This window comes from Protomyctophum bolini (genome assembly GCF_963924005.1).
Source record: "Protomyctophum bolini genome assembly, chromosome: 22".
NCBI lineage: Eukaryota > Metazoa > Chordata > Actinopteri > Myctophiformes > Myctophidae > Protomyctophum > Protomyctophum bolini.
The window spans coordinates 36,236,188-36,261,791 of record NC_137883.1 but is presented as its reverse complement, the minus strand read 5'-3'; the positions used below and the strand labels follow the sequence as shown (position 1 = coordinate 36,261,791).

The following is a 25,604-nucleotide window of genomic DNA, read 5'->3' as shown; positions in this document are numbered from 1 at the left end:
CAGTGAAAAGTTCTTGCAGGTGTTTGCTTTGGTTCCTTCCTTAGAATCCTTCCTTCTCCCCTTCCTTCCTCAGTGACGACAGACTGAACCCCGCGGCGGACCGTCCGTTCACACACCGGGGAGGGAAGCGTGTAATTACGACGCTTCAACTGATCCACGGTCGAGCAGAACGCACACACACACACACACACACACACACACAGTGTCACTCACACACCACACACACTAACCTCGCCTCACCAGACTTTCCACACACACCGTCCGAAACACACACACACACACACACACACACACACAGCTTGCTGCTATGTGCGACCAGGAGGCAAACGTTTGAATGAAGTGACTGGCTGCTTGGACGGGACGGGAGGGAGGGGCGACCCCTGCAGGCCGCCCCCCACGGTGCACTTTAGGTCTAATAATGTCTGTATTTAGTTCAATATTTTTGTTTTAAAAATCACACCCGTGTGAAGTGAGGGGCGCTAATATATTAAAGTCTAACTCATGATGATTAGGTGATGTAAAGCAAACGGTGCCAACGCAAACATTAAACGCCGTTGTCAATGTCGTTTATTAAACAAACATTGAACTAAAGACAAACATTAAACCCGTTTATAGGAGGGGCTAGCACCCCTCAAAAAGGGGGAAAATATACGTCATCTTGTCCCCAAACACAAACATTAAATACCATTTATAGCAATAAAGATAATTTAATGTTTGTTTTGTTTTACACAGAACGTGTGTGTGTGTGTGTGTGTGTGTGTGTGTTGTGAGTTGCTGTGATAGGAGAAGGATATCAAATGGAACACAACCACCCTAAAGACTAATCATTGTGTATATCCCTGCACTATACCTGCATCGAGTTATCTTGGTACACAGAAGTTGATCTATTGAAGATTCTGACCTTCAAAGTACATCATTTTTGTTTTGATTGTATTGCTGTATTGTTGTATTGTTCTTTCTGCTTTGGCAATGTAAACGTATGTTTTCTCATGCCAATAAAGCCCTTTGAATTGAATTGAATTGTGTGTGGGGGGGGGGGCTGAGATTCCTCAGGGTCACGTGGGGAACAGTAACCTGATCTCCAGTCAGTTCCTTTGTCCTCTGCCAAGAGGAGATCAGTCAAGAAAGGGTTGCCCACAAGTTGAAGCACATTCCTTAATAATGGACCCACACACAGAGAGAGAGAGAGAGAGCGAGAGAGAGAGAGAGAGAGAGAGAGAGAGACCTTAATGGACCCAGAGAGAGAGAGAGAGAGAGAGAGAGAGAGAGAGAGAGAGAGAGAGAGAGAGAAGAGAGAGAGACCTTAATGGACCCACAGAGAGAGATAGAGAGAGAGAGAGAGACCTTAATGGACCCACAGAGAGAGAGAGAGAGAGAGAGAGAGAGAGAGAGAGAGAGACCTTAATGGACCCACAGAGAGAGAGAGAGAGAGAGAGAGAGAGAGAGAGAGAGAGAGAGAGAGAGAGAGAGAGAGAGAGAGAGAGACCTTAATGGACCCACAGAGAGAGAGAGAGAGAGAGAGAGAGAGAGAGAGAGAGAGAGAGAGAGAGAGAGACCTTAATGGACCCACAGAGAGAGAGAGAGAGAGAGAGAGAGCTATTTGTCACAGACTTTGGTGTGTTTGAGCACAGGATGGAATGTTGGTGTGGCAGATTATATCTACATATAGCCTAATATGTAAAACAGAGAATATATACATTACACACAGCCTAATAATATGTAAAACAGATTATATATACATTACACACAGCCTAATAATATGTAAAACAGATTATATATACATTACACACAGCCTAATAATATGTAAAACAGATTATATATACACACAGCCTAATAATATGTAAAACAGAGAATATATACATTACACACAGCCTAATAATATGTAAAACAGATTATATATACACACAGCCTAATAATATGTAAAACAGATTATATATACATTACATACAGCCTAATAATATGTAAAACAGATTATATATACATTACACACAGCCTAATAATATGTAAAACAGATTATATATACATTACATACAGCCTAATAATATGTAAAACAGATTATATATACATTACACACAGCCTAATAATATGTAAAACAGATTATATATACATTACATACAGCCTAATAATATGTAAAACAGATTATATATACATTACATACAGCCTAATAATATGTAAAACAGATTATATATACATTACATACAGCCTAATAATATGTAAAACAGATTATATATACATTACACACAGCCTAATAATATGTAAAACAGATTATATATACATTACATACAGCCTAATAATATGTAAAACAGATTATATATACATTACATACAGCCTAATAATATGTAAAACAGATTATATATACACACAGCCTAATAATATGTAAAACAGATTATATATACATTACACACAGCCTAATAATATGTAAAACAGATTATATATACATTACACACAGCCTAATAATATGTAAAACAGATTATATATACATTACACACAGCCTAATAATATGTAAAACAGATTATATATACACACAGCCTAATAATATGTAAAACAGATTATATATACACATTACACACAGCCTAATAATATGTAAAACAGATTATATATACATTACATACAGCCTAATAATATGTAAAACAGATTATATATACACACAGCCTAATAATATGTAAAACAGATTATATATACATTACATACAGCCTAATAATATGTAAAACAGATTATATATACACACAGCCTAATAATATGTAAAACAGGGATTAATGTGCCCATTCAAATAACTATAGTACAGTGGTTCCCAAAGTGGGGGTCCTTGAGGGAGTTCCAGGGGGTCCCCAGCTAAATTATAGTTAGGAACCAAATGGACCCTTGTGACTCTATAACTTAATTAAAGACCTTTTAAGCGTCGTACGAAGCCAACTCTTGTCGTGACAAGTCATGACAACACACACAATATTTCGGGCCAAACAAAGAAGAAAAGTAGGAAAAAACGGCAGGTTATACAATATTTCTTCTTTGTAATTACTCGTTTGGTCCAAAATATTGTGTTCATTGTCATGATTTGTCACGATCCGATTTGGCTTTGTCCGCGGCGTAACCGTCTTTAAATAAATTAAATAAAAACTGCCTATGGGGAAATGCATTGCGTTTTCATTTCCTGGGCCGTTCGTTGTTCTGAAAGGGGGAGGGACTGCGGCGCTATCTATGAAGGCAAAGGGCAGTGCCGGTTCTAGGCCTTTTGAGGCCCTAGGCAACATATTATACAGAGCACCCCCCCCTCCTACAAATCCCAAATGTTTATAAACAAATCCCAAATGTTTGTAAACAAATCCCAAATGTTTATAAACAAATCCCAAAATGTTTATAAACAAATCACAAATGTTTATAAACAAATCACAAATGTTTATAAACAAATACCAAAATGTTTATAAACAAATTCCAAATCCCTTGGTCCTACCCCCCCGACCATGAGACTTACTACAGGTCAACTGGTAGTGGTCCTACCCCCCCCATGAGACTTACAAATCCCAAATGTTTATAAACAAATCCCAAATGTTTGTAAACAAATCCCAAATGTTTATAAACAAATCCCAAAATGTTTATAAATAAATCACAAATGTTTATAAACAAATCACAAATGTTTATAAACAAATACCAAAATGTTTATAAACAAATCCCAAATCCCTTGGTCCTACCCCCCCGACCATCAGTGCCGGTTCTAGGCCTTTTGAGGCCCTAGGCAACATATTATACAGAGGCCCCCCCCCTCCTGCTTTGCCACGCCGGATAAAAATTGTAAATTTGCCATGAAAATGCTTCAATCTGGTGCACTTTGAGATAAAAATTAAGAAGCTAGGTGGGGGCCACATGTGGCCAGTAGCCCATGTAAGGGATACATGAAAAAAAAAAAATCTTCTCCCTGTGACGAGGCCCCCTCAGTGGTTGAGGCCCTAGGCGACCGCCTAGTTCGCCTATGCCTAGAACCGGCCCTGGCAAAGGGCATATAAAGGGGCGGGGCTGAGCCCTCACTGACTTACCCATTTCAAACGGGACGTCCCTCAAGCCCTCGTAGACTTCACATGAACGCGCAGCTATAAGTCAGTGAGGGCTCATTGAGTCAGCGAGGGGGCGGATTGGGCCTCAGTGTTGGAGTTTGGAAGCACTCGTTTTAAGTAAAGCAACCTCCCATGGGCGCTGGCGGCGTGTTTCCTCCTCCGCGTCATCAGTGCCCATACCCGAAGGCGGGGTTGGCGAAAGGGCCTTTGTGTGTGGAGTTTGCATGTTCTCCCCGTGTCCCCTAGGGTAGGTACCCTCACATGTTCTCCCCGTGTCCCCTAGGGTAGGTACCCTCACATGTTCTCCCCGTGTCCCCTAGGGTAGGTACCCTCACATGTTCTCCCCGTGTCCCCTAGGGTAGGTACCCTCACATGTTCTCCCCGTGTCCCCTAGGGTAGGTACCCTCACATGTTCTCCCCGTGTCCCCGAGGGTATAGGTATCCTCACATGTTCTCCCCGTGTCCCCTAGGGTAGGTACCCTCACATGTTCTCCCCGTGTCCCCTATGGTAGGTACCCTCACATGTTCTCCCCGTGTCCCCTATGGTAGGTACCCTCACATGTTCTCCCCGTGTCCCCTAGGGTAGGTACCCTCACATGTTCTCCCCGTGTCCCCTAGGGTAGGTACCCTCACATGTTCTCCCCGTGTCCCCTATGGTAGGTACCCTCACATGTTCTCCCCGTGTCCCCTAGGGTAGGTACCCTCACATGTTCTCCCCGTGCCCCCTAGGGTAGGTACCCTCACATGTTCTCCCCGTGTCCCCTAGGGTAGGTACCCTCACATGTTCTCCCCGTGTCCCCTAGGGCAGGTGTTCCCAAACTTTTTTGGACCAGGTACCCCTTTTGGGGTAGATATTTTTCCAGGTACCCCCTCATCCTCGCAACACGGATAACAATATATTTACAACCACAAGCAGTGTTTCCTGCAGGAATGTCTAAATGTAGACGTCTAAATGTATACAGACGTCTAAATGTAGACGTCTAAATGTAGACGTCTAAATGTGTACGTCTAAATGTAGACGTCTAAATGTGTACGTCTTCTCTTATGGGGGTCCCTGGCATATCTTTTCAAATGGGGGTCCACGGGCTAAGTAGTGTCAATTTGGGGGTCCTTGACATGAAAAAGTTTGGGAACCACTGCTTTAAACACTTTAGCACTTTATGAACATGAACAAAATAGATGGGTCCCCCCTGGAACTCCCTCAGGTACCCCTGGGGGTCCCCGGACCCCACTTTGGGAACCACTGCCCTAGGGTACGTACCCTCACAAAAAACATGCAGTAATCCTGGTCTCTAAACTGCCTCCCCCTGGCCAGCCGGGGCGCCTGATGGAGGGGAAAGGAACTGGTTGGAATAACATGTCCCTTCCACGCGCTACGTCCAACCAGGGAAACTCCCCCCTGTCAGGTGTAAAAGGAGCAACGTGGACACTCAGGCATGAAGGAAGCATGAGTTCAAGTCCGTTGCTCTCCCCAGGTTGGCGGAGGGTGTGTATAGAGCCCAGGATCACATTAGATGATTGACACAGGGGTGAAAAATGGGTTACACAACCAATCGTGGGATAAAAATTATATTAAAAAAAAGAAGTTATGCAAGCTCCTGCTGCCTCCTGGAGTGGTGCAAATTCTAAACAGGTGGATGTTGAGTGAAACTGTTTTGCGCCAAAAGGGATAAATCTAAACGCTTAAGCATAAAATATTAGATTGTTATGCCACCTTGAGAACGACAAATTTCAAAAGGCATAAATGAATAAGAAGGCTGATTAGGACTTATTGTTACATTACAAAAACTTGACGGAAAGACATTAAGACAAGCGTCGGTCACATTAATTATTATCACTTTATTTTACTTCATGCAACGGTTGTACAAAATGTGAACACACTGATTTAACCCATTGTGGGCCGGCGGGAACCCCTTTTGGTGTGTGTGCACTATGTTATGCTTTAGCTCTTGAAAAATAGCAGATCTACAAGCTCGTAGCGCGCCACTCGGTGGCGCGCTACGAGCTTGTAGATCTGCTATTTTTGAAAAATCGAAGAATGACTGACATAGAAACATAGCTTTTTCTGAAAGCTGTCAGGATGTAGAAGAACATTTTTAGAATCTGATCTCAGGTCAGAATGGTAAACTGTCAGGATGTAGAAGAACCTTTTTAGAATCTGATCTCAGGTCAGAATGGAAAACTGTCAGGATGTAGAAGAACATTTTTAGAATCTGATCTCAGGTCAGAATGGGTTTGTCATTTTCTGGCGGTGGCGGCAAAACGTCTTCACTCTTAAACCAAAGAGCTTCACTGGTTCGACTTGAAATGATGGCCCTCTCTATGAAATGACCTGGAGAGAGAGAGACATAGAGAGACAGACAGAGAGAGAGGGAGAGAGAGGGAGAGAGAGAGAGACAGAGAGAGACGGAGAGAGAGACAGAGAGAGAGACATAGAGAGAGACAGAGAGAGAGAGAGGGAGAGAGAGAGATACAGACACAGAGAGAGAGAGAGAGAGAGAGAGAGAGAGAGACAGAGAGAGAGAGAGACAGAGAGACAGAGAGAGAGACATAGAGAGAGACAGACAGAGAGAGAGGAAGAGAGGGAGAGAGAGACAGAGAGAGACGGAGAGATACAGACACAGAGAGAGAGAGAGAGAGAGAGAGAGACAGAGAGACAGAGAGAGAGGGAGAGAGACAGAGAGAGAGAGGGAGAGAGAGAGAGAGAGATACAGACAAAGAGAGAGAGAGAGAGAGAGAGAGAGAGAGAGACAGAGAGAGAAAGAGGGAGAGAGACAGAGAGAGAGAGAGAGGGAGAGAGAGAGAGAGATACAGACACAGAGAGAGAGGGAGAGAGACAGAGAGACAGAGAGAGAGAGACAGAGAGACAGAGAGAAAGGGAGAGAGACAGAGAGACAGAGAGAGAGAGAGGGAGAGAGACAGAGAGAGAGAGAGAGGGAGAGAGAGAATTGGCTGTTATTTCCAGACTACTAAAAGAGGTGAAAAAGGTTTTTGACATTTCAGAAAACTGTCAGGATTTAAAAGACATTTTTCTTTTTTTTAGAATCGACCTCAGGTCTAAATGGGTTAATAATTAAATAACCAGTTCAATAAAACAGTATTTTAACCCTTTAGTACCGTAGAGTATGTTTATACAATATAATTAACCCATTAGTAGCGTAGAGTATGTTTATACAATATAATTAACCCATTAGTAGCGTAGAGTATGTTTATACAATATAATTAGTACACACAGACATTTTACACCCTGGTGTCTGGCAGTGGTAGGAGGACACCTAGTGGTTGGCCACCAGTACTGCGTGCAGTATCTACCCTGGCCAGGCAGAACTTTCTCAAGCTAAATGAGGATAAGACACAAGTTCTCATAATCGGTTCTAGTGAGCAGAAAGAATCAATAATAAGACTTGGTAACCTGACTGTAGAAAGTAACAGTACAGTAAAGAACCTGGGGGTTATGATTGATTCTGAATTGAATTTTAATTCACACATTAATCATGTTACCAAGATTGCCTTTTTTCACCTTAGAAATATTGCACGAATCAGAGCCTATTTGTCATTGGACGATGCAAAAACGCCAATCCACGCCTTTGTTTTTTCTCGGCTTGATTTAACTGCAATGCACTTTATTCTGGACTGCCTAAGAAAACAACTGACGGATTACAACTTGTCCAAAATGCAGCAATCAGAGTTTTAACTAGAACTAAGATGAGAGAACATAATTATTACTCCAGTTTTGGCATCACTGCACTGGCTTCCGGTTGTCATTAGGATTGATTTTAAAATTATTCTACTTGTCTATAATGAATGAATGACCTTTATGTATATAGCACCCTTCTCAGCACGAGTGCACAGGGTGCTTTACAATAGTACAAAAATAAAACAACTATAACAACAGCAGGCAGCCATTATCACAGAGTAAACAGTGAAAACATAGCATCAAAAGGACAATAAGAACACACAGATAAAAACACAAACAGTAGAAAGTCAGGTGTTATAGGTGACCAAAAGCCTGTCTGAACATGTACGTTTTCAATTGTTTCTTACAATTTACAATTTAGGCATTTAGCAGACGCTCTTAATCCAGAGCGACTTACATTAAGCAAGAACAAAAGCATGGGAATACATCACATAAAAACATTCATCATGAAACATGCGTAAGCTAAGAAAGTAACAGTGGAATATCTATATAATGAAATGTATACGTATAAACTTTACATATATACTACTATGCTATACATATGTACTATGGCGTGCTATGACTATATACAATGCAATTATAGTGCTGTCTACATAACATGCTATAAGTCTGTTTCAAATGCTATCTAAGTCTACAGAAGTGCTATCTAGGGTAGGGCCTTAAAAGAGGCCTCAGAAAGGACAGTTCTTAGGTCCAGGGGGAGGGCGTTCCACAGCCTAGGGGCTGTCACTACAAAGGCTCGCTCACCCTTTGTTTTTAATCTGGTCCTGGGGACCGCGAGGAGGTGCTGATCGGCTGATCGGAGTGAACGTGTGTTTGTGTAGGGTTGAATCAGTTCGGTGATGTAGGCAGGGGCTAGGCCGTGGAGTGCTTTGTGGGTGAAAGTGAGGATTTTGAAATGTATTCTGTACTGTACTGGGAGCCAATGCAGTGAGGCTAGAATGGGTTTGATGTGACATGACTTTTTTGACCTGGTGAGTAATCTGGCAGCAGCATTGGTCTCAATGGTCTCGCACCTTCCTACCTACATGACTGCCTGCCTAAATATGTCCCAAACCGCCCCCTAAGGTCTTCCACTGCTGGCCTGCTCGCTTTGCCAAAAAAAATGGCAACTAAAAAATACGGGGAAGCAGCTTTTTGCGTCTACGGGCCGTCGGCATGGAACAAACTCCCACTGTACCTTCGTCAGGCAGCCTCTGTAGACATTTTTAAAGCTCAGCTCAAGACCCACTTCTACAACATTGCTTTTAATTGATCTTTTATTTTTTATTTTTGTTATTCATGTCCTCACTGTATTGCATTACTGCTTGTTCTTAATGTCGTTGCCTTGCTTTTCTTTTTTTATTCTCCATTGTTCTGTAAAGCACTCTGAGCTGCATTTCATGTCATGAAAGGTGCTATACAAATAAAGTTTTATTATTATTATTATTATTATTATTAAAGGACCACTTCACCACTTCTCACGTACCGTAGGTGTCCGGCCGGTGTTTGCACACGTCTACCACGACCGCCTGCAGGTTCTCCAACAGCTTCTCTCTGGACATGTCCATCTGGAAGAACAACAGACAACCACAGACGCTCTTAACCCATTCTGACCCGAGATCAGATTCATACGAGGTTTCCACTGGCCACACACTGGTCTGATTAACCCATTCGGACCTGAGATCAGATTCTAAAAAAATGTCAGTCGTTCTTCGATTTTTCAAAAATAGCAGACCTACAAGCTCGTAGCGCGCCACTCAGTGGCGCGCTATGAGCTTGTAGATCTGCTATTTTTCAATAGCTAAAGCATAACATGATGCTAACACCAGAATGGGTTCCCGGTCAGAATGGGTTAACCCCGGCCATGTCCAACTGGAACAACAACAGACAACCACAGACGCTCTTAACCCTGGACATGTCTTTAGTAAATATTCACTATTACCCATTGACAAAGTAAACGTTTTTCAGACCTGTTTATTTATGTTTAAATTAAAAAAAATGTGAACAAGACCTTCCGTCTTCTTTTCACAATTTCTTCCGTGTTACTTCAGACATTCACTCCTACCCCACACAAGGCAAAGAGATGGTTTTGAATGACCCTATTGTCGCACGTCCAAACATCAATCTTTCATCAAATTTAGAGGCCCTCATCTATGGAACTCCCTATAGATGCTTCACTTAAATCCTCATTATCCTTAGGCCAATATTCAAAAAACATCTAAAGAAATATCTTATTTTTCCCTCTCTGTAGTTTACATGTTTTACCTTGATGTGTTATATTTTCTTTTGTGTGTTTTGTTGTTGTATTGTTTATTTCTGTTTTTTGTGCAGTCTGTGTTTTTATTTATTTACTGCACAGCTGCCCCCCCTTTGACAACTTGAAGACTTTCTTACTGTTCTTTATGAAGTTTTAATCTGTTTAAACCAATGACCTCTTCCTTCAGGAGAGGATTCCCAATAAGCCAGCTGGCTTCTTCCCTTCCTTGCACATTGTACAGACATACCGTTCCTATCTGTGTCACAACGTAACAGTCCCTCTCCACAGCGTACTCGTGTCCCGATGTGAACACCGCCATCATCCTGGGAATGTCGATCCCTACAGAGCCTGAAGAGAGAGAGAGAGAGAGAGACATAGAGAGAGACAGAGCATGGTTAGCAGTTTGACTAGTTTGTGATTATCATCGTTTTTCCAGCAGTGGTTAACCAATTCTGACCTGAGATCAGATTCATACGAGGTTTCCACGGGACACACACTGGTCTGATTAACCCATTCTGACCTGAGATCAGATTCTAAAAATGTCAGTCGTTCTTCGAATTTTTCAAAAATAGCAGACCTACAAGCTCGTATCGCGCCACTCGGTGGCGCGATATGAGCTTGTAGATCTGCTATTTTTCAAAAGCTAAAGCATAACATGATACTAACACCAAAATGGGTTCCCGGTCAGAATGGGTTAACTTAGCTATTGAAAAATAGCAGATCTACAAGTTATCAGCACTCTGTGTCGTGCTACGAGCTTTTAGATCTGCTATTTTCGAGAAAAAAAAATCATGAAAATGTGGGCGCAAATTTGCAATAATATAATATTCTGTCAGAGTTGAACGTTTTTAACTCAAATCTTTGCTTCCGGGGAGGTTTGTAGATGTGTAGAATCGTTCCCAGGAACGTAAAATGAAGCCTGTCGGTCCTTGCAATGGAAGTCGCCATCTTTCTAGATCCGTTTGGGCCCAGGTGGCCCATTGGCTGGCCCAGACAACGAGGCGGGACTTTCCCCCCTTCTTCTTCGTTGGTTTTTATTTTGACTCGAGTGGGTGGGGGATCCCGTTCATAGACTGTAACGGTAGCCACGCCCCTCAGAACATGCGCGACTTTATGGTCATTTTTTAAATAAATGGGACCATCATTTTCCAAAAAGAATATTATGACATTAGAAATGAGACTTTAAACTAGTGACTGGAAGCAGAAAGTATTCATGACCATGTTTATTAAGGTAATACAGTCTAGGTGAAGTTGGGCCCAAATACATGGACTTCTATGGGGCTATGGGTTTTTCTGGGTCCAATGACAGCGCCACAACAGGCCATTATATGAACTTTCATTTCCTTAGTGGCTTCACAAAATATCTGTCTGACTGCCCCCCCTGGGGTCAATAGATAAATACTCTGTTACAAGTAATAGTCCAGAATTACTACTTGTACTTGTACAAAAGTACTGGCATCAAAAAATATACTTAAAAGTATCAAAAGTAGGAAGTACTCATTATGCAAAATGTCCCATTCGGTCGTTTTCCCAAATGGTACAAATTGTATATAAATATGTATAGGTAATAAATATATAAATGTATATAGGGTAAATATACATTTATTAATACAAGCTTGTAGGTCTGCTATTTTTGAAAAATCTAAGAAGAACGACTGACACAGAAACATAGGCTTTTTCAGAAAACTGTCAGGATGTAGAAAAATTTAGAATCTGATCTCAGGTCAGAATGGGTTAATGACATAGTAAAATGTTGACAATGAGTTTAATTATTTAATTAGAACGGACACACACACACACACACACACACACACACACACACACACACACACACACACACACACACACACACACACACACACACACACACACACACACACACACACACACACACACACACACACGTACCCCTTTTGGCCTTAGGAAACTTCTTGCGCAGTTTATTTTTCAGCGGCTGCAGCTTAGGGAGGATCTCTGGAACCGCCAGGTAGAAATCTGCTGAGATCTGATCGTCTAAGATCTGGAGAACACAGAGAAGGACATAAGATCTGATCGTCTAAGATCTGGAGAACACAGAGAAGGACATAAGATCTGATCGTCTAAGATCTGGAGAACACAGAGAAGGACATAAGATCTGATCGTCTAAGATCTGGAGAACACAGAGAAGGACATAAGATCTGATCCTTTAAGATCTGGAGAACACAGAGAAGGACATAAGATCTGATCCTCTAAGATCTGGAGAACACAGAGAAGGACATAAGATCTGATCCTCTAAGATCTGGAGAACACAGAGAAGGACATAAGATCTGATCGTCTAAGATCTGGAGAACACAGAGAAGGACATAAGATCTGATCCTTTAAGATCTGGAGAACACAGAGAAGGACATAAGATCTGATCCTTTAAGATCTGGAGAACACAGAGAAGGACATAAGATCTGATCGTCTAAGATCTGGAGAACACAGAGAAGGACATAAGATCTGATCGTCTAAGATCTGGAGAACACAGAGAAGGACATAAGATCTGATCGTCTAAGATCTGGAGAACACAGAGAAGGACATAAGATCTGATCCTTTAAGATCTGGAGAACACAGAGAAGGACATAAGATCTGATCGTCTAAGATCTGGAGAACACAGAGAAGGACATAAGATCTGATCCTTTAAGACAGTGGTAACCAACCTTTTCAAGCCCAAGAGCCCATTTTATTCCCAATTGTAAGCCAAGATCTACCACTAAAACGTGTTAGAAAAAACACTTGTTTTTTTTGCTATTTCTGACAGGCTCAATGCATGTGCACACATCCACACAAAGACTAAAGCTTAAATTAGAATAAATACTTATAGTAAGTTATATTATCACTGTCAAATAATATTAAGACAAAGAAATAAAAAATATTAGGACAGAAATACAAATAAACTTCTTTGTTGAGTTTCTTTTAAATAAAACAAAATGCAAAGGACATGAATTGCTTTTACAGCACAATATTTTGCTTCTCATTTCAATGAATATTCACATTGGCAGATGTTCAAATGACATAGGCATAACATGACCATATATATTTGCACAGATATGGTGACATACTCTCAGGGTCAGCCCACCTTTAATGAGACTGCTGTGACTGCACTTTATCTGCAAGCGTTTTGAAATCTGGTTCATATTTAGTGATTGCCAGTCTGAGGGTGTCATTAAGATGTGAGTCAGTCATACGAGTTCATGATAGCGTCCCCGACACGTTGAATACTAAACTTATTTGTAAAGTTTGAACGCCAACTTTTTTTTTTTTAATATATTTTTTATCCCACGATTTTGTAACCCATTTTTCGCCCCTGTGTCAATCATCTACTGTGATCCTGGGCTCTACACACCCTCCGCCAACCTGGGGAGAGCAACGGACTTAACTCATGCTTCCTTCATGCTTGAGTGTCCAAGTTGCTCCTTTACACCTGACAGGGGGGAGTTTCCCTGGTTGGACTTAGCGCGTGAAAGGAACACGTTATTCCAACCAGTTCCTTTCCCCTCCATCAGGCGCCCCGGCTGGCCAGGGGGAGGCAGTTTAGAGACCAGGATTACTGCATGTTTTTGTGAGGGTACCTACCCTAGGGGACACGGGGAGAACATGCAAACTCCACACAGAAAGGCCCTTTCGCCGACCCCGCCTTCGGGTATGGGCACTGATGACGCGGAGGAGGAAACACGCCGCCAGCACCCACAGTGCCCCGAGCGGGAATCGAACCCAGGACCTTCTAGCTGTGAGGCGACAGCACTACCAACTGTGCCACCATGCCCCGAACGCCAACTTTTAACCAAACGTGGGAGAAAACACTGTGCACGGCTGCACGCACAAATAAAGAGTGCACTCGCGCACGCACATGACGGATTATTATCGATCAAAACAATCCTTAGCGTCGCTTACAAAAGCATGTGTTGCACAGCATGAATGATAAGTAATCACCGACCTGGCTGGATAAATATCAGTGGTCCATATCCATTGTGTGACCTGCTTAACGAGCAACGGTAGGCAGCCGAGTAAGTTACCAGCTTAGTAAATGAATAGTCTACTGTAGCTGTGTGTCAGATGTTCTGTCTGAAGTAGTCAAAGCCAAGGAGAATGTTACAATTTAATTCACAATCGAGCATCTTGCCCTGCATCGAATATCCCATGATAGAACAGCAGGATAAAAACGGATAGTCTGTCTATCATCCATGCATCCATGAGCTAAGCGTCAAGCCCTGTCTAGGACCCATGCATTCAAAACTGTGGCTTTCTTGTTCCAATAGTTAGAATCTTCAACTCTCACTGTACACGTCATGTTTTGACAGCGGCACTAAACATTTTGACACTTTGTCATAGTGATATTTATCCAGCCAGGTCGGTGATTACTTATCATTCATGCTGTGCAACACATGCTTTTAAGCGACGCTAAGGATTGTTTTGATCGATAATAATCCGTCATGTGCGTGCGCGAGTGCACTCTTTATTTGTGCGTGCAGCCGTGCACAGTGTTTCTCCCACGTTTGGTTAAAAGTTGGCGTTCAAACTTTACAAATAGGTTTAGTATTCAACGTGTCGGGGACGCCATCATACTGCGTTCACTCTGACGCTGTGCTGCCTGCGAGGGAACAACAGACACACAGGACACAGCACATGAGCACAGAGTGCTAAGAGGGGGCAGGCCGAGGGCGGTGCGGTGGAAGCAAGGGGAACAGATCTTTAAGCTAAAATGCATCGAGCCTCGACACGTTGTTAGCTTGTAGATCTGCTCTTTTTTGCGAACGACATTCTGCTGTGTATTGGCAGTGATGGCTGGCTGCCCGTCAGTCTGACACTTCGGGATCGACTTGAAAGGTTCCCGCGAGCTACTGGTAGCTCGCGAACCCCTGGTTGGTTACCCCTGGATTAATAAATTGATTAAGAGTGTCTGATAAATGAATAAATTGTAAATTGTAAAATTGCTCAAGGAATCTCTGGGAATGTTTTGCCCTCCCTGGAGCACACATACACTCCAGAGCAATGACATCATCATCATGACATCATAATCATGACATCATAATCATGACATCATAATCATGACATAGGCTCCAGAGGCGGAAAGGGGGCGTCTACCTTTAGATGTCTAGAGTTGTGACCTCACCTGCTGTATAAGCTCGGCTCCTCCCACAGCAGTGGCTCCGCCCTCCTGGGCCACTTTGACTTGATCAGGATCCTACCGAGAAAACATGTCCTTCATTTAAACACATTTAAGGTCATTACACACTGGCGAATTAGCGACGCGATGCGAATAAGCGATCTGAAAATGCGAAATATTTGCCCGGCGAATTTATTCGCGTTTGGCTATACACCGTACACATCTATGCGACGCGTATTGTGCGATTATAGCTCCTCTCCTCTCCCTCCTCCTCTCCTCTCCTCCCCCTCCCGCTTTGGTATCCTTTCTTTAATAACCCCGTATCCAGTACTTCACAGATGGAGGGGTCCAATTAATTCGTACCGGCCCACATAGGTATACAATTGGTACCGGCCGCGCCCGTGCATGTGGGCATATATTCCGGTTATAAAGTCTTTATTTTCGGGTCAAAAACGGGTCTGCACAGTAGAAATAGCCTAGTGCAGATCTTAGCTTTTTGATGAGCCTGTTCACTGGTCATTTTAACTTTTTTATATATTTTTCTTTGGTGTTGGTGAATAAAAATCCACATGGATGTCTTCATGCTTCTTCATTAGTTTGCATCGTGTTTAGACGGAATTCACGTTCATTCTGGTCTGTAAGCAACGGCAAAGAAAACTTCGGAGGGAGGGTCAATTGTAACATGTGTTACAAATGGTCCGCTTCCATTCAATGCCATTATAAGTAATATTTACATATTTGACATATTGGCCAATATTATATGTTCTAAAATTGTATTGTATTGTGTAGTGTATTCTAAAATTAGTTTAGGGTTGTATAACATTGTACAACTCAATCAATCAAACGTTTGTTTAATCAATGTATTTCCCCATTGAACTGAAAAAAAAGCCCAAACTGGTACACCCGATACTATTTAATATTTCCCAATATGTTTGATACATTTTCTTATCACATCCATGGTATGAAAACAATGCTAAGGAGTTGCTTCAATGAAATATAATTGCTTTAAGCTGAAAACGATATGTTTAATGGTGTTTTTTTAGCGTTGTTACATTTATACTCCATGCTGTTACAATTAGTCCGACAGGCGCAACAAATGTAACACTGGAACAGCGTCCACTTTCGGTTTAATAACTCCCGAGCTGTTTGATCAATTGAAAAATAAAAAGTGGTTTATGGAAGCAGACAAGTGTAGGTCCGTTGCCTGAAAATATTACATATGTAGATAAACGGATCTCCGAGTAAAAAAATGAAACGTGCAAAATGTTACATCCGTGGCGGCTCTCCCCTACTGTTAGCACACCCATGTGCCATGTCCACGCTGCGCTATCCCGACCTGCGTAGCCGGACCGACGGCTGCTCTGTTGCACACCCATGTGCCATGTCCACGGCACGCACGCACGCTCGCGCAATGCGCATGCACACGCGAGCGCACACACACCCAACAGAGTTGTAGGAGGGGAGGTGTGCAACAGTGTGCTGCTGTGCTATCCCGACCTGCGTAACCGGACCGGCGGCTGCTCTGTTGACAGCTACTGTACGGTACGCCGCTGTTTATACACAGCAACAAGTTTGGGCTGCATTCTGATTGGTCAGAGCCGTTGAATTTCGCCTGCGAATGTCTGCAAAATTCGACACCAGAGCGAACAAATAAAGAGCGAAAACTGTCGCATTTTCGCACATTCGCCACTGATGTGGAAGCTTCCATTGACTTCAATTGGTTTAAAAAAAATGCGAATTATTCGCGTCGCCAATTCGCGTCGCCAATTCGCCAGTGTGTAATGACCTTTAGTCTTCTAAATCCTCCAGTTTTATGAAATAAATATTTTCACGATTAAAAAAAAAAATAGCAGAGTAGCTTGCAGATCCCCCCCCCCCCCCGCTCGAGTCAAAATAAAAACCAAGGAAGAAGAAGGGGGGGGAAGTCCCGCCTCGTTGTCTGGGCCAGCCAATGGGCCAGCTGGGCCCAAACGGATCTAGAAAGATGGCGACTTACAGTTCAAGGACTGACAGGCTTCATTTTACGTCGATATCACAGACCCGGCGAACGCTTTGTCATTATTTTTTACAGTCTACGGTCGCTCCCCACGACCGAATATGAACGTAAATCCTTAGCAATAAAAGTGCCGATGGACTTCGTAATTCTAGTCGCCTTTTCAGAGTGCATGGGCAGCTGTCCGGTGTGTTCGGAATGGGGATGGTTGTCTTGAATGCATCTCTGGATGTCAGTGCAGGGCAATATCTGGTCTTGTACACGTTGTGAGTTGCATCGAGTTCCCGTGTCCCCTCAACATCATAGAATCCAAAATGTTGCCATATACACTTGTAAAATACTTTAAACCAAATGCTCCTTAATGTGTGCAAACAAACAGAAAAGTGCATTTGAAAATACATGCCAGGGAGGGACCCCCATATCAGAATATTTCTTACGCCTCTAGCAGTGACTCTCAACCCGTTTAATTTCAAGAAGAGGGGGTTCCTGGGGGTCCCCGGACCTCCTGGAACTCCCTCATGGACCCCCTGGGGGCCCTCGGACCCCCTGGAACTCCCTCATGGACCCCCTGGGGGGGCCCCCCGGACCCCACATACCTCTGTGAAAACGATAACTCTGTTGGTGTCTTTCTTGATGGGGTGTGGTAAGTGCACCGTGCCGACGAAGGGATCCACTTTTTTCTGAAAGACAATAAAAAAATAAAATAAAGGTAAAAATGAGAGGAATGTCATTTTTAATTCTGGTTTACGATGTGCATACACACATACATTTATATATACAGTATACACACAATATAGGGGGCAGAAACCCAGAGCCATCTAATAGAAGAGTTAGGACATTGAGGGGGCAGAAACCCAGAGCCATCTAATAGAAGAGTTAGGACATTTAGGGGGCAGAAACCCAGAGCCATCTAATAGAAGAGTTAGGACATTGAGGAGGGCAGAAACCCAGAGCCATCTAATAGAAGAGTTAGGACATTGAGGGGGCAGAAACCCAGAGCCATCTAATAGAAGAGTTAGGACATTGAGGAGGGCAGAAACCCAGAGCCATCTAATAGAAGAGTTAGGACATTGAGGGGGCAGAAACCCAGAGCCATCTAATAGAAGAGTTAGGACATTGAGGAGGGCAGAAACCCAGAGCCATCTAATAGAAGAGTTAGGACATTGAGGGGGCAGAAACCCAGAGCCGTCTAATAGAAGAGTTAGGACATTGAGGGGGCAGAAACCCAGAGCCATCTAATAGAAGAGTTAGGACATTGAGGGGGCAGAAACCCAGAGCCATCTAATAGAAGAGTTAGGACATTGAGGGGGCAGAAACCCAGAGCCATCTAATAGAAGAGTTAGGACATTGAGGGGGCAGAAACCCAGAGCCATCTAATAGAAGAGTTAGGACATTGAGGGGGCAGAAACCCAGAGCCATCTAATAGAAGAGTTAGGACATTGAGGGGGCAGAAACCCAGCGCTGCTCATGAAGCCTGAACTGAGACGAGCTGGAGTTGGAAATACATTGTTTTCAGCGAGGGCGGCGCAAATAAGAGTTATTTTGAGCATGTGTGCAACACGACAACTGTAGTAGTACAGTGACAACTAAAGTCTCTGTAATGTTTATGTTGTACTATTACTACAAAAGATTATAAAATAAAGGGATTCAAGATGGTCTGCTATTTTTTTTTTAATCGAAGAACGACTGACATTTTTTTAGAATCTGATCTCAGGTCAGAATGGGTTAATCGGACCAGTGTGCGTGTCCCAGTGGAAACCTCGTATGAATCTGACAGTGATGGGCAAGCTACTTGGAAAATGGAGTAAGCTACACTACCAGTTACTCTCTATTAAATATAGCTCAACTACAACAAAGCTATCCCCAGATAATTATAGCAAGCTACACTATAAGCTACATGGCAAAAGTAGCTAGCTACATGGACACTACTTTTTTTTTTTAATATTTTTTATCAACTTCATGATCAAGTTTCCACCGAACAAATAGCCTAATAGGCAGGCAAAAATGCTGAGTTTTGTTGTTTATTAAAAAACAAACTGGAAACAAGCCCTCTGTCTGGCTTTTGGTGTCAACTTTTTCACATTTACTTGTATTAATGTACCTTGCGGTGTGGCTGATTCATGTGTTCAGTGTTGGGAAAGTTATTTTTTTTATTAACTATAGTTCAGTTCACAGTTATTTTTTTTTAAAGGAACTAATTCAGTTAATAATTCAACATTTTGAACTAAAGTTCATGGTTCCAAAAAATGAACGATTTTAGTTATTTTTTGTTCTTTTTTTAAATTATTATTATTGCCACAGCCTAGCCATTTGCGCACCAGCTGAGAGACAGGGATTTAGACTAGAGTTTCCCAAAGTGGGGTCCGGGGACCCCCAGGGGTACCTGAGGGAGTTCCAGGGGGGACCCATCTATTTTGTTCATGTTCATAAAGTGCTAAAGTGTTTAAAGCAGTGGTTCCCAAACTTTTTCATGTCAAGGACCCCCAAATTGACACTACATAGCCTGTGGACCCCCATTTGAAAAGATATGCCAGGGACCCCCATAATAGAAGACGTACACATTTAGACGTCTACATTTAGACGTACACATTTAGACGTCTACATTTAGACGTATACATTTAGACAGTGTCCCCCCGAGTGCCTCCCCAGTGTCCCCCCGAGTGCCTCCCCAATGCCTCCCCAGTGTGCCCCCCGAGTGCCTTTCCAGTGCCTCCCCAGTGTGCCCCTGAGTGCCTCCCCAGTGTCTACCCAGTGCCTCCTCAGTGCCTGCCCAGTGTCCCCCAGTGTCCCCCCAGTGTCTCCAATAGCAATACAAGAGCAATAATACAAATGAATCTTAATGTATTAATCTAATTAATTAATTAATTAATCAAAATTGCGGCCTGTGCCCAGCACCATGCCAAAGCTTTTTCCTGCAGGAAACACTGCTTGTGGTTGTAAATATATTGTTATCCGTGTTGCGAGGATGAGGGGGTACCTGGAAAAATATCTACCCCAAAAGGGGTACCTGGTCCAAAAAAGTTTGGGAACACCTGGACTAGAGAATGCGGGTGGCCTGTTTGTTTGTGTCAGACTCTTCTTATCTAAACCAACCAATCATGGATTTCTTTCCAGGGATTTTTTCCCCCCACAAAACTTTATTTAACAGTAAATTTGTAACTTTGTAGCTTTTGTTGAAAGCTACGTCACTACTTGGGTCTAAAAATAGCTACACTACAAAAAACGCTACTTGGTTCAAAAGGAGTGAAGCTACCGTCAAGCTACTGATAAATGTAGTAAGCTTTGTAGCTTCGCTACTTGTAGCTAGCTACTGCCCAACACTGGAATCTGATCTCAGGTCATAGAATGGGTTAAAAAACACTACAGTCACGCACCAACGAAAGATCAATGGATGGACATTATTGAGGAACTGTAGTATTCTATGGAAAAACTAACATTCATACTGAGACTACAAGAGGATGAATTCTATAAAAAAATGGGAAAAGTGGAATCTCTTCTCTCAGCCTATAGCGATATTGCAATAGGATTTCATTGAATGTTTATTGTAATATGAAAAATGCAGCCTTTTTTCTTTTACTTTTTGTCCTTTTTCTTTCCCATATTGTCTTGTTAGTTGAGTTTTTGTTTGTGTCTTTTCTTCTGTCAATAAAAATTAAAGGGACACTTTTTGCAAAAAGATATATGTTAATGACGTTTAGAAGCTTTAGAACACTTTCCTGGGGGTCTTTATGTGTGTAATATGTGGTTTTAGATATTTTAGATTGTAGCAGTGAGCCTGTTGTCTCTGATGTCATGGACACTGGGCTCACTTCCTTCCTGGACTACATGTTGTCTCAGTAAGACAGCTCTCCCCCCTATCCACAAGGAGGAGCAGTGCACCAAAGAATTATGGGAATTGTAGTCCAGGAAGGTAGTGAGACCAGTGTCCATGACATCAGAGACCACAGGCTCACTGCTACAATCAAAAATATCTAAAACCACATATTACACACATAAAGACCCCCAGGAAAGTGATCTAAAGCTTCTAAACGTCATTAACATATATTCTTTTGCAAAAAGGGTGAAGTGTCCCTTTTTGACGTTACAGTCACGCAGTGTGAAAGAAAAACAACAACAAATAAACGGATCAAAAACCTTCTTCTGCAGCTTCATGTCCAGCCTGAGGTCCAGGAGCACGGCCTGGTCCGGCGCCGTGAAGTCCAGCGCCCGGAAGGCGTGGAGGAGGTCCACGGCCGCGCCCGCCTCGTACACGTCCCGCGGGTAGAACCGCCGCACGTAGACGTCGTCCGCGGGCAGCCAGGCCGTCTTCCCGTACGGCTTGTGGCGGTCCTTATCGTCCGCCCGCACCACTCGCTCCGTCGGCTTCTTCACGGGCTCCTTCACCTCCTCTTTCCTGAACTTCCTCGCCGTTCTGAGGGGGAGGAGGGGGGAAAGTGGGGGGAATTAAACAACTTCAGTGGAATAAATGCATTCGCCATGTTATCCGAAGGAAGTCTGATCCAATCACTTTTAGATTTCTCCAGTTTAATCCTGAGTTTAAGTTTTGTAGTGTTCAAGATCTGATTTTAGGCATGTTTAAGCCTCCAGGAAAATCCGTGTTGAGGTTCACATTTTGTACATAATACGTCCTGAAACGTCATAAGGATTGGAACCGAGAGGTGCCTTAGACGTCTGTGGACGTCCTAGCGACGTCCATATGACGCGGGGCGAGATAATAATATTCAGAATAATTAATTTTTTTTTTTTGGCATTTCGCTTTTCGCTTGCCGTATGCTAACGCTCTGTGAAACTATTAGCTTGTCATTGACTCCCGCCTTTATTTTGATGCAGTTCCGGTACTAAATGTGTTAATCCACTGTTTTTCATTAAAACGTCTTTGTCCTAAAACTGTCCAGTTAGGATTGTGTTGAAGTCCAGCGCATTTTAGAGCTTCAATGCCGTGTGCCATGAAATGTTGCACAAATCTTGTGGTTGTCTTTTTGGCATTGTTTAATATTGTATCTGTGTCGTCCCAGCCTAGTAACTATTGTTTTACCCGTTTCTCCGACATATTGTAAACCACATTTTTCACATGTGATTAAGTAAATGCAGTTGCTGGTTCTGGCTGTTATTTTTTTGTTTAATCTCTAACACGCGTTTTGTGGTTCTATTTTTTACTAATTGTTTGGGTTTGAACCCATTCTATGACCTGAGATCAGATTCTATAAATGGTCTTCTACATCCTGACAGTTTTGGGGGTGTGTTCCCCTGCTGGGGACCCCCTGGAACTCCCTGGGGGTCCCCGGACGGACCCCGCTTTGGGAACCACTGCTCTGTACAATATGCAAGGCAAAAAAGAGAGCCGGCAGCTGAAATCGGTGTATTGGTGTTCCGTTCTTGAAAGCAGTTGTTTTTGGCAGCAAATTTCTATTTTAGTTTTAGTCATAGTCTCCTGAATAGTTTTCACTTAGTCACATTTTAGTCACCTGGAATGTATTAGCGTTAAGTCTAGTTTTAGTCGACTAAATGTCATAAGATTTTAGTCGACTAAATCTACAGGTGATTTAGTCGACTAAAATGTATTTTGTGGCGTGCCTTGTTGCCGTCATAATGACTCATTTTACGCTTGCTGAAAATAGCCGATCTACAAGCTGCGACGCGTTGTGAGCTTGTAGATCCTAACATTTTAGTCTAGTTTTTATTTGTCGTCAGTATATTTAGTCTTAGTTTTAGTCACCATAGCACGTAGTTTTAGTTTCCATTTAGTTTTCTTCAGTGGAAAAAGGTAGTGGACGAACATTTTTCGTCTTAGTTTTAGTCGACGAAAACAACACTGCTTTAACCCATTCTGAACGGGAACCCATTTTGGTGTTATAGCATCATGTTATGCTTTAGCTATTGAAAAACAGCAGATCTACAAGCTCATAGCGCGCCACAGAGTGGCGCGCTATGAGCTTGTAGGTCTGCTATTTTTGAAAAATCGAAGAACGACTGACATTTTTTTTATCTGATCTCAGGTCAGAATGGGTTAATCAGACCAGTGTGTGTCCAGTGGAAACCTCGTATGAATCTGATCTCAGGTCAGAATGGGTTAAAGGTATAAGCGTTTTATTTTGTAGGGAAAGGAGGAGGAACGGTAGAATGACTCACCTGACAGCAGCAAAGGTCCTGCTGGGGACCCTCGTCAGGAGACGCCTCGCCAACATGCTGGGACCCCCAGCAGCGCTCTGGAACCCCCCTAAGAAGAGAGGGGGGGGAAAAAGAAAAGCAAGGCAAAGACATTAAAAAAACAAGCAGTAATGCAATACAGTGAGGACATGAATAACAAAAAAATAAAAGATCAATTAAAAGCAATGTTGTAGAAGTGGGTCTTGAGCTGAGCTTTAATAATGTCTACAGAGGCTGCCTGACGAAGGTACAGTGGGAGTTTGTTCCATGCCGACGGCCCGTAGAAGCAAAAAGCTGCTTCCCCGTATTTTTTAGTTGCCATTTATTTTAGGCAAAGCGAGCAGGCCAGCAGTGGAAGACCTTAGGGGGCGGTTTGGGACATATTTAGGGCAGGCAGTCATGTAGGTAGGAAGGTGCGAGACCATTGAGGGGTTTATAAACAAGTAAAATCAATCCTAAAAACAACCGGAAGCCAGTGCAGTGAAGCCAAAACTGGAGTAATAATTATGTTCTCTCATCTTAGTTCTAGTTAAAACTCTGGCTGCTGCATTTTGGACAAGTTGTAATCTGTCAGTTGTTTTCTTAGGCAGTCCTGAAAAAAGTGCATTGCAGTAGTCAAGCCGAGAGAAAACAAAGGCGTGGATTAGCGTTAGTAACCAAGGGTTAGTAACCAAATGGACCCTTATAGATCTTTAAACTCGCACACACTAGCACGCACACACACACACACACACACACACACACACACACACACACACACACACAGTCACACACGCACCCTGAAGTCTGAGGAGAAACAGCTCTACTCTTTAGTGTAAATAAAAAGAACGTTTTTGCTACTCACCAAAACAAAGGCGGGTTGTGTCAATAGAAAGACTACTTTCCTTAGTGGAAACACTCTGAGCCGTGGAAAAAGTACCGTTTATACGTGTGGTGGGGGGCAGGGCCGGTTCTAGGCATAGGCGAACTAGGCGGTCGCCTAGGGCCTCAACCACTGAGGGGGCCTCGTCACAGGGAGAAGATTTTTTTTTTTCATGTATCCCTTACATGGGCTACTGGCCACATGTGGCCCCCACCTAGCTTCTTAATTTTGATCTCAAAGTGCACCAGATTGAAGCATTTTCATGGTAAATTTACAATTTTTATCCGGCGTGGCAAAGCAGGAGGGGGGGGGCCTCTGTATAATATGTTGCCTAGGGCCTCAAAAGGCCTAGAACCGGCACTGATGGTCGGGGGGGTAGGACCAAGGGATTTGGTATTTGTTTATAAACATTTGTGATTTGTTTATAAACATTTGTGATTTGTTTATAAACATTTTGGGATTTGTTTATAAACATTTGGGATTTGTTTATAAACATTTGGGATTTGTTTACAAACATTTGGGATTTGTTTATAAACATTTGGGATTTGTAAGTCTCATGGGGGGGGTAGGACCACTACCAGTTTACCTGTAGTAAGTCTCATGGTCGGGGGGGTAGGACCAAGGGATTTGGGATTTGTTTATAAACATTTTGGTATTTGTTTATAAACATTTGTGATTTGTTTATAAACATTTGTGATTTGTTTATAAACATTTGTGATTTGTTTATAAACATTTTGGGCTCTGTATAATATGTTGCCTAGGGCCTCAAAAGGCCTAGAACCGGCACTGGTGGGGGGCTCAGAGTGCTTCCACTAAGGAAAGTAGTCTTTCTATTGACACAACCCGCCTTTGTTTTGGTGAGTAGAAAAAACGTTCTTTTTATTTAGGCCAAAGAGGAGAGGCTGGTCTGATTTCGATTGTAAGTCCCATAGCCTTGTACTGCGCAGGGCAGAATCGTAGAAGCAGTAGATGTATATGGATCAGAGCTAAGAATGAGGCTAAACACCAGCAGTGATGGCGTCGCTTGCTCGTCACTTCTATTGGACAAGCGACAGCCTCGCGTGATGACAAGGTATGTATTAAATGCCATGTATGTATATATATAGTGTCACTATAATAGTGATGACATGGTATGTATTAAATGTGCTGAAATAATACAGAAACATAAACAAACAGCTGACCTCTCAGAACACTCCTTGCGCAGGCCGCCATGTTGGTGCACACACAGCACAGGCTCCGTGTAGAAACGAAGAGGTGAAACAAACAGTTCCACAATGGTTCCGCCCTATACTGAGGACTCGGGACGCACACACACACACACACACACACACACACACACACTACGCGTCGCTAATATAAAACAAAACCATAAATAAACAATCATCTACAAAGAGGAAAATAAAATACATACTGCCTGCATCTGAACTCAAGGTTATTAACCAGTGTAAATATAGCTGGCTGGATGCTTACACGTCACAATGATGATGCCAGT

At 42.7% G+C, this 25,604-nt stretch overlaps 1 protein-coding gene across 2 annotated transcripts; it reads right to left on the bottom strand.

The window, feature by feature from the left end:
* Nucleotides 1-6,074: 6,074 nt before the first annotated feature.
* On the bottom strand, nt 6,075-25,341 carry mrpl1 (mitochondrial ribosomal protein L1). Of its 2 annotated transcripts, XM_080756661.1 has the most exons (10): nt 25,294-25,341; nt 23,233-23,320; nt 21,238-21,514; nt 17,700-17,783; nt 15,117-15,188; nt 11,894-12,005; nt 10,233-10,333; nt 9,215-9,296; nt 6,233-6,381; nt 6,078-6,176 (listed from the first exon to the last, which is right to left on the bottom strand). In XM_080756661.1, exons 1-9 carry the CDS (start codon nt 25,322-25,324, stop codon nt 6,269-6,271), a joined length of 960 nt encoding a protein of 319 aa, XP_080612787.1. In that variant the 5' UTR covers nt 25,325-25,341; the 3' UTR covers nt 6,078-6,176; nt 6,233-6,268. The 2 variants fall into 2 exon arrangements, with proteins under 2 accessions (XP_080612786.1, XP_080612787.1); XM_080756660.1 differs by having other exon boundaries at nt 6,075-6,381.
* Nucleotides 25,342-25,604: the final 263 nt, after the last annotated feature.

Coding starts and splice junctions, on each gene's coding strand:
- mrpl1 (XM_080756660.1), bottom strand. CDS start 25,324: ATGGCGGCCTGCGCAAGGAGTGTTCTGAGAG. Junction 21,515..23,232: donor AGGACCTTTGCTGCTGTCAG/GTGAGTCATTCT, acceptor CCTCCCCCTCAG/AACGGCGAGGAAGTTCAGGA. Junction 17,784..21,237: donor ACATGAAGCTGCAGAAGAAG/GTTTTTGATCCG, acceptor ATTGTCTTTCAG/AAAAAAGTGGATCCCTTCGT.